Genomic DNA, 10,450 nt, shown 5'->3' on the forward strand with positions numbered 1-10,450 from the left:
TTCACCTCGATTGCCTGCCTAGCCACTGGGTGGCCAAGCCAGCTCAAGTCAGTGCCGGGTAAATAGAGATGGTGACTCGATAAAAACACCGGGCGGAAGGCAATGGCAAACCACCGCTCTAAATTGCTAAGAAAAAATCATGGAAGCCCATGATCGTCAAGGCCGCGGTGGCCGAATGGTTAGAGCGTCGGACTCAAGACTGTCACGACGGCAATCTGAATTCGAGGGTTCGAGTCATCGACCGGCGCGTTGTTCCCTTGGGCAAGGAACTTCACCTTGATTGCCTACCTAGCCACTGGGTGGCCAAGCTAGCCCAAGTCAAGTGCTGGTCCCAAGCCCGGATAAATAGAGAGAATAATTACCTAAAAAGGTACCACCGGCACTCTCCGTGGAAAGGAACTGGGGACCCTACCACGTACTCACTCCAAGAGCATCACAACATGAAAACTACAATTAAGTATCATGCTGTGACCACGGCGGCTCAGACATGAACCTACCGTTAAAAGAAGAATATATATAAGGTAATCCTAGCACCCACACACACACGGTCACATATATCCACCAATATCGAGAAGCTTCCGTGTTTAAATCACTATGATATTCACTGACCAAAAAAAAAAGAAAAAGAAAAAAATCCTTGTCATCACAAAAGAAGCAAACAGACAAACAAAAAGACAAAAAACAAACAAACAGACAAACAAAAAGACAAAAAAAAAAAAATCAAGCAGACAAATAATCAAACAAAAACTTTTAAAGGACGGAGTGGGCGAGTGTTCTGCATAACATTACCATCCTTCATTCTACCCTTAGCCTACGGCCTAAAAAAAATAGATCTGTCGCCCACTTTTAGCTTTTATTTTTATTTTCTTTTGTTAATAAGGTCGACACCTTCCTTCACTTGTTTGGAGAAATGGGAGTTTTTGATATTGTGTTTGTTACTTGCTAGTAATGAACATGGGTTGCTCGGTAAATTAATTACAGGTCTCTTTCTCTTCTTATTGACCTTCATTTTTTTCTATTTCTTTTCTTTACGTCCTCCCTTATTCTCTCTTTCTCTCTCTCTTTCTTTCTCTCTCTCTCTCTCTCTCTCCCCTCTCTCTCTCTCTCTCGCCTCCTTCCCCCCCTTCCTCCCCCTTTCCCCTCTCTCCCTTTCTCTCTCTGTCTCTCTTTCTCTCTTTCTCTCTCTCTCTCTCTCCCTCCCTCCCTCCCACCCTCCTTCCCTCCCTCCCCCTCTCCTTCTCTCTCTGTATCTCTCTGTCTCTCCTCCTGTCTCTCTCTGTCTCTGTCTCTGTCTCTCTCTCTCTTCCTTATAGCCTCCTCTTTCTCTGTTTATCAAATCAGTATTCCCAACAAAACCATCCTACAGAAACTTGCTATTCATCCTGATTCCCATGACAATTTTCATATCAGTTTCCTTAATGCATATTTTATTTCTCTCTCTCTTTTAGGCCAACGCTAAGCTATGCTACAGTTCCATCAGTGCTACTCCAGGGTTGCGTCCGGTAATGCCTCAAGGGGCGATGTACATGATGGTGAGTAGTTAGTACCAATTTGGGGTTTAGTATACGTTTCAGTGAATGTAATATTGGGAACTTTAAACGCTGATCCCCTTTTCGCTTTGGGGGGGGGGACGTGGTGAAAAGCATATATCATTTTGGTCTTGGGTAATTGTACAGCCTCATTCTATCAAAACATATTTTCGTCTTATATTGTGATTGGACACTCGTCTTGGGTGGGGAAAAAAAAAAAAAAAAAAAAAAAAAAAAAAAAAAAAAAAAAAAAAAAAAAAAAAATATATATATATATATATTATATATATAAAAATATATATATATAAAATATATTTTTTTTTTTTTTTTTTTAGAAAATCTTTTCATCGTTTTACGTTACTTAAAATTAAGACGTGACATTTCTCTTTTTTTCCCCTCCTTAAATATCACAAAAGGGGGGGGCCCTCGCCGAGTAATCTTTTTCCCAAAATGCCGGGGGTCTCGAAAAAATTACCCCACGATTTTTAAATCCCTTTACATAGGGACGCAGCCCCCTTGCTAGGTTACCCCGGTGCCCTTTTGCTTTTTAGTTTTTTTTTTTTTTGTCTTTTTCCCCCTTTAGGGGCAGGGGCCCACTGAGGGAACGTAGTTTTTTAGCCCTGCCTTTTAAACCTCCCCTTGTGTTTTGTATTTTTGGGGAGTGCTTGTGCCGGGGTGCGTGGGGGGCGCAGTAAGCGTCTGCTTTATTAAATGAACAGCCTCTGGTTTTTCTTTGGGAGAAAAATATCGCGCATGGTAGTAATATAAAACACTCATGCGCAGTGTATATATAATATATAAATTTATATATATTATATATATATATATATATATATAAATCTTACAAACACCACACACACACCCCATATTGTGTGTCTGTGTATGCTGTACAAAAACACCACAAACACCCCACCCCACATACAAAACCCCAAAACACACACAAAAAACACACACACACACACGCAAACACACACACACAACACACCCCCCAACACACACAAAAAAACACACACAGAACACACACAAACCACACCACACACAACACACACACCCCCACACCCCACCACACACACACACCCCACACACACAAAAAACACACGCACACCAAAAAAACCAAACAAACCAAAACCAAACAAAAAAAAAACACACACACAAAAATAAATTTTGTGTTTTTACTTGTTCTTCCCTTCGTTTTTTCTCGGGCCGTTTAAACCCCTTTCTAAAAGAAACCGTGAAAATGTAAACCGGGAAACCCCCGGGTTGCTCCGTTTCGCCATTTCTTCACTCGCCCTTGAACATAGGCAAAAAAACCCCCCCCCCCCAAAAAAAAAAAAAAAAAAAAAAAGAAAAAAAAAGAAAAAAAAGAAGGAAATATCATGCGGACCCCCCCCCCCCCCCCCAAAAAAAAAGGAGCGGGGAAAAAATCCATGAGTTTCTTTTTTTTTTATGCAAATTTCACCCTGGGATTTTCTTTTGTTAAGCCCTTTTAATCAATTCTGGGGCCCTTTTTAATACAGTTTTATGGTTGCAATGTATTTTTTTTGTAGAACTGTTTAATATACTCGTATTTATTTCCCCCGTTACAGATAAAGCCTATAATTTCCCAAATTTTTATTGTTATTTTATTTCTAAATACTTACTATTGTTATTCTAAATACATGTAAATTACACATTCCACCGTATCATTACTTGTATGTATGTACTTTTGGTTTGGTAATATACAAATATATTTTAATACATAACTACATCACAGATCATTATTTCCCAATTACATACCTGGATCGTAAGAGTTGAATTGCAAAAATAAATTTTTTTTCTATTTTCTTTTAAAAGGAAAAGAAACCCCACGCGCAATTATTGATATCTAGTACTCATACCTATTGCAAAAGCTCAGTCATATGTTTTATGTATCTGTTGTGCTTTACCTTATGTTGTTTATTTACTTAGTTTTATAAATGTCTCTCTCTATCCATCTGTCTATTAAATTTAAAATTCGGGTTTTTTTTGTCTATTACCCATTTTTTTTATTATCATTCATTTTATTTCTCGGGCTTTTTTACTTATTACCCCTCCCCGGGTTTAGTTTTTTCTTTATCTATTTATCCCCTTTTACTCAACATAATGCATCTCTTTTTTTTCCTGTTACTCTCCAGGTGGGCGTGGACATGGCTTGCTTCCCCGAGTTCGAGGATGACCTGCAGTTCGTGGAGCGGATGATCTCAGAGGAATCCGTGTTCTGTTTACCTGGGAAAGTGAGTTCGATTCGCCGTCTTCCCATTTTCCTCTGTTTCCCATTTTCCGTTGTTTCCCGTTTTCTGTCTTGGTGGGATTACGGTATGCGATTTTTTTTTCGGTTGTTTTCTTTGTCATGCGTTTTGCTTGGCCTTGAGGAGGGTGACACGGCGGTATCAGCGCGGAAAGGTCAGGCAGAGGACGGTCAGCGTGCGAGTGTGAGGCGGTCAGGGGGATGCGGTGCCATTAGTTGCACAATCCGATGTCCTCTTAAGGTACATACTTGGTGGGGCCCAGTTCCTTTGGGGTTTGACGCCCCTGACATCAAGTGCCCGCTTTACACACACACACACAAAACCCCACACACACACACACACACCACATACACAACACCAACACACACCCCACACACCCTTTCATACCCCATCCCCATACACACACCACACACACACACAAACACACACAACACCACACACACAAAAACACACACACCACACCCCACACACCACACCCCACACATAAACCCCCCCCCCCCCCAAAAAACCCCCCCCCCACAACAACACACACCACACCCCATACACAACACAACAACTCCAAACACCAAAACACAACACAACAAACACCACCAAAACACAACAACACACCACACACACACACACACAAAACCCCACACCAAAACCCTCCCACACACACCACACACACACACACACATACACGCCCGGGAGTAAATTGGGAGCATTTTTTGACAGACATTTTTAAGAAAAATTTTTCAGTTTTGAGCGGTTAAAACGTATATTATTACTATCTTTAAGGGGACACAATCTATTCATGGAAATGTAAATGAATACAAACGTAAGCAAAAGAAATATATATGATTCTTTACCACCCAAATTCTAATTAGTCCTTTAAAAGGGCGCCCCCCCCATGTGTCACTCTAAGTCTAAAACCGCAAATATACGCACGCAAGTTCCTTCTTCTGAGGCATTTCCATGATTCACTGCTTTCCCAATAAATTTCTCTATCGTTTCATGTCTGTTGGATTGTAATAAAACCGTAGTTCTGTCAGTTTACCGTCACATTTTCCCAAATAAACAAACAAGTGGGGAACACGGAAAGGTGAAAACCATTTAAGGGGCAATAGATTCCCCAGTGTCACCCTCCCCAGAAAAAGTGTAAGGCATTATAGATAGGATTTGTCTCTGTGTCATCCTTATAAAAAAGACAGAACGAGTCTCCGTGTCACACTTACAGAAAAAAAAATGTATCCACTATAGTCTGTATTTGTCTCTTGTCATCCTTATGAAATGTATCCATTACAGATAGACTTTAGCTCAGTGCCACACACAGAAAAATGTTTTTGCATTTTAGACATTAAATTGTTTTTAAATTTCCCGGGTCGAAAAAAATTGTATCCATTAAGACAAAAACTTTGGGAATTGGGCGCAGAAAACTGTATCCATTATAGACATCACTTGTTAATTCCGGATCGCATTCCAGTGCTTCGACTTCCCGAACTACGTCAGGATCGTGCTGACCGTCCCGAAGGAGCAGCTGCAAGAAGCGTGCAACAGAATCAGCTCCTTCTGCGTCCGCCACTACAACGCCCCTTCCATGGCCGTCTCCTCCAACGGCGTGAGCAACGGCGTGACCAACGGCGCCTCCAACGGCCACGCCAACGGTAACGGCTGCTCCAACGGCTCCTACAACGGGGCCATGATGACGTCGGTCGAGGAAGCGAAAGTTTTGGCCAAAGCAACAGCGCTGGAGACCGCCGCGGCCCTCGTGGCGGAGATGGAAACTGACTGAGGGAGAGAAAGAGGAATTGTAGATTTTTTTTCTTCTAATGTAAAGGAAAACATTAGAGGACTGGGTTTGGGGGATGAGAGGGGAGAGAGGGGAGAGAGAGAGAGAGAGAGAGAGAGAGAGAGAGAGAGAGAGAGAGAAGAGAGAGAAAATAAATAGGTATAAATGAGAATGAATGAATTAATCGCAAAATCCCATGTAATTCTGTAATTAATTCGTGAAAACGTTTATTCTCATTTATACGGTTTTTTACATTTTGGCAAAAATTCCCCCGGCCCCGGTTTTTCAAAAAAGCTAAATTTTAAAACAAATAAAACGAAAAAAAAAAAAAAAAAAAAAAGTGGATCAAAATAATATTCATAGATAAAAAACGCAGATGCTATTTTTGTATATATTCATATTTACTCCCCCCCCCCTCTGAAGGATGCGGGTTTTTGTTTACGTATGTATAGTTGTTCGTGTACGTATGGGGCCCCTGAGTGTATGTGGGGTACATGCGTGTCTCTTGGGGGGGGAAACTATTGGGGAAAATCAAACGTATTTCTCAAGACCCAAGAGTTCATCATGCACATTTTATATAAGATTGAACCGGCTTTCCGTAAATGATAGAAATGCTAAAAAAATCAATAAATAAAGATATATAGATAGATAGAGGATAATAATTATGTTTGAAAATAAAAAAAAAATAAAAAATTCAAATTTTTTACAAACTAAACAAAATCTTTTTTGTTTTTACAGTTGATGCTAAATTTTCGAGGGGTAACCCCTATAATTCTTTAAAGGGGTTACTTTGTTTTTTTAAATGATTGTTTGTCTTTTTTCGGGTTTCCTTACTGTTTTTTTTTCTCTTTGCTTTGTTTCCTCTTGATTTCTTTGTAAGTATATAATCTCACGAACCGGGATATGTGCAAAGACATACTTTCATACAAACACAAAACAAACACAAAGCAACGAGGGGTTGTTCTTGCCACGAAGAAAATATGGAAGGACACCACACTCACGTTGTTTGTCATAAATAGTTACCTCTTCCCACCCGCTGCATAAAAAGTCATAATAAAAAGCATTAATTGCAATTGTTTTTTTTCAAAGGGGAAATGGAGATGTATAGATTTTTTTTTTGTAATTGGACAGGGAGATTGTTTGGTGGTTTTCAGGGTTTTGTTAAAAGGAAAAATGATATTTTTTTTGTAGTTGTTTTAAAACATGTTGATATTTAATGCCGAAGTTTAATAGGTAGAAGAAAGAAGTTTTCCTTTTTTTGGGCCCTTTAGAGGGGAGCACTATGCCGGGGTAATAAAGCTTTTTTTCCACTTTAATCTTTTTTTTTTCGGAAACCCCCTACTGGGTTGTGAGGAAATTTTAGTTTTCTTATAGGTCATTTAAACTGAAAAAGTCCGTTAAAAAATATTTTAAAGGGCTAATTTCACGTTCGGGTAAAATGTATTTTTAAAAAATTCTCCTAATATTTTCGTTCCTGCTGTTATATCTTTCCCCTATTTCTCTTTATTTTCCTAATGTTACTAAAAATTCTACTAAGTAATTAATTTGGGGTACTAAATACAAATTTTTACGACCTAACCACTATCAAATCATACAAACCGCATACGGGAAAACTGTTTTTTAGGGAAACGGAAAAAATTCTGTACTTTTTCAGCAACATTTTTTTACTCTTGTTATTACTATTACTACTACTGGTACTATTGCTACTACTATAACCAACAAAAACATAGGGCTAAAAGGGAAGGGAACTACTTACTTTAAAGGAACTAAAGGGGGAAAAAACCGAAATCCTTTGGGGATTACACCCCCCCTTTCTAAAAAGGGGAATATAAATAAAATAAAAAATTAAAAAAAATATAAAAATAAATAAAAAAAAATAATTATATTAATATAGATTTTAAAAATATATAATATCTTTAAAATAAAATAAAATAAAATATAAAAATTAAAATATTTATAAAAATAAATATAATATTTTATTTTATATTATATTTTAAAATATTGGTGTGTGTTGTGTTTTTTGTGTGTGGTGTGTGGGGTTTTGGGTGTGTTGTGTGTGTGTGCGTCGTGGGGTGTGGGGTGTGTGTGTGTGGGGGTGCGTGCGGGTGTGGGGTGTGTGGGGTGTCGGGCTTTTATACACACCCACACACAAACACCCCAAACCAAATATATATATATTAATATATATAATTAAATATATATATATATATATAATATTTGATAAAAAAAAAATAAAAAAAATATAAAAAAAAAAATATATTAATTTATATTTTAAAATATATATAATTATAATATATATATTTTTATGTATGTGTGGGGGTTGTGTTGTGTGTGTTTGGGTTTGTTTAATAGCAACAATTTAGCGTGTGCATATATTTTTTAGGGGTATTTCTGCAGGCACGAACATATACACAACTTTAGTGTTCACATACACCCCAGGAATTTAAAAAAATAACCAAGAAGCCTTCCACCCCCCCCCCCCCCACGCTTCCCACACGTCGAGATTCAGGAAACCCCCCAAACATATCACCACTTCCCCCCCCTCCCCCCCCCTTAGTATCTATTTAACATATATTTTTCATTTCTCTCCAGCGCCTCGCACGCCTTCGTCTGACTCCCTTAGTACGTCAGGAACATGAGGCTGAATGGAATTGATGGTGTTGGGTCACCGCTGGGTCGCTGAGGCTGAGGTGTTGGGTCAGGGGAAGGGAGGGGGGGGGAGGGGTTTTGATTATTGTTGGTTGGTTTGTTTGTGTGTGATTTTGAGATTTTTTTTTAAAATTTATTATTATTATTTTTTTATTTCTAGTATTTGCTTTCGCTCTCTCTCTCTCTCTCTCTCTCTTCCTATCTCTCTCTCTCTCTCTGTCTTTCTCTTTATTTCTAATTATGTCTTTCTCTGCCTGCTCGTCTCCCTGTATCTGTCTGTGTCTGTCTCTTTTTCTTTCTGTTTTTTTTCCCTCTCTCAGTATCCCTCTTACTCTGCTTATTTGTCTACTCACCTCCTTTTTTCTCTCCCTTCTTCTTCATTCTCCTTATTTCATTTTCTGTTTGTCTTTCCCTCCCCTTCCTCTCTCCCTTCCGTATGTCCTATCTCGGCTCTCTCTTTCTCCTCCTCCTTCACCCTCTCTTCCTTACTTCATCTCTCTATCCCTCTTCCTAATTTCTCGTCCTCTCCCTTCTCCTCTTCCATCCTTCCCAACTCCCTCTTTCTTCTCTCATTTTGCAAATACGATCATTATAGACTTAGAAGATTCTATGGACTTTGAGGGCAACGCTCTAAAAAATGGTATCTGAAAAATGGCTCTCGAGAATTTCGTCCATAGAAAGAGGGGGAAGGTTAATGGTAAAGAAATGAGGACGAGCGAAGATTAATGGGTTAACAGGTAAAAGGAGGAGGAGAGGGAGAGAGAGAGAGGAGAGAGAGAGAGGAGGAGAGAGAGAGAAGAGATGAGAGGAGAAGAGAGGAGGGAGGAGAGAGAGAAGGAGAGAGAGAAAGAGAAGGAGAGAGAGAGAGAGAGAGGGAGAGAGAGAAGGGGGGAGAGAGAGAGGGGGAGAGAGAGGAGAGAGAGAGAGAGAGAGAGGAAGAGGGGAGAAGGAGAGAAAGAGGAGAGAGAGAGAGAAAGATTCGAAGAGAGAGAAAGAGGAAAAGACAGAGAAAAAGAAATAGAAATAGAAAGAGACAAAGACAGAAAAAAAAAGAGAAGAAGGGAAGGCTATTAAATCAAAACAAAACAAGACGAATAGAAAAAAAAAAAATCAGTAACAAAAGTTCAAAACGAAAAAGTGAAAAAAAAACGAAGCCATAAACAGAAAACACAAAATAACGTAGAAGACAAGACCATAAACCACAAAAGGGACGAGAGAAGGAAGGAGAGAGCAAAGGAAGGGCAGATAACGACGGAGAAGCCGAATTTATCCGATTAACGAGTTATCTCACTGCGCCAGAATCGCCACGTAGGAGTCAAGACGAAACAGAGGAGATGGAGGAATAAAAAAGGATAATAATATAATTTTATGAGATGAGGAAGATTGGAATCGGGGATGATATTGATAATTATGGGTGTATATATATATGTACATATAACTATGTAACTTTATATATGTATATATATATATATATATATATATATATATATATATATATATATAATATATATATATATATATATATATATATGTAGACATATAAAGAGAGAGAGAAACAGATACATGGATGAAAAGATGGATAAAAAGATAGATTAGGAGAAAAAAATGAATAGATATTTATTATATATATTTTTATATATATATATATATATAAATCTAAGTAAATATATAAAAATAAGAATATTATATATACATATATATATTATATATATATATATATATATTATATATATATATATATATTATATATATATACATATACATATATATATAGAGAGAGAGAGAGAGAGAGAGAGAAGAATATATATATATATATATATAAAATATATATATATATATATATATATATATATATATATATATAAGAAATAAGGTAGAAAGAGCATCAGAGTCCACAACGAGAGAGAAAGACAACTTGGCGGAAAGCTTATCTCTGAACTTATTGATTTCCCCCGAAGCACCTTGTGATTAATCTTCGTTTTGTGTAGGCCTACCATTGTGTTCCTTTGTATATTTTTACCGTCAACTTTTTTCTCCGCCCCCCCCCCCCACTACGTTCCTCTACTTCCGTGGTGTCGTATATGTCGGTTGGTACCTTTTGAATGCGGGCGTGAGTTATTCACGGGTTGCTGGAAACGGGTGATGCTTAGCATTACAGTATATAAACACACACACACACACACACACACACACACACAAACACACACACACACACACACACACACACACACACACAT

The 10,450-nt window shown here is 38.1% G+C and overlaps 1 protein-coding gene across 1 annotated transcript in view; it reads left to right on the plus strand.

Annotated features, from left to right (window-relative positions):
• The window catches only part of LOC119582467 (tyrosine aminotransferase-like), a 70,445-nt gene extending 64,800 nt beyond the window's left edge, over nucleotides 1-5,645 (plus strand). The window contains exons 8-10 of the mRNA XM_037930720.1: nucleotides 1,449-1,532; nucleotides 3,683-3,781; nucleotides 5,259-5,645. Coding sequence (XP_037786648.1) covers nucleotides 1,449-1,532; nucleotides 3,683-3,781; nucleotides 5,259-5,567 — 492 coding nt within the window. The 3' untranslated portion in view covers nucleotides 5,568-5,645. The remainder of the gene's footprint in view (nucleotides 1-1,448; nucleotides 1,533-3,682; nucleotides 3,782-5,258) is intronic.
• The last annotated feature ends 4,805 nt before the right edge of the window (nucleotides 5,646-10,450 follow it).

Source organism: Penaeus monodon, chromosome 16 (assembly GCF_015228065.2).
Source record: "Penaeus monodon isolate SGIC_2016 chromosome 16, NSTDA_Pmon_1, whole genome shotgun sequence".
Lineage (NCBI taxonomy): Eukaryota > Metazoa > Arthropoda > Malacostraca > Decapoda > Penaeidae > Penaeus > Penaeus monodon.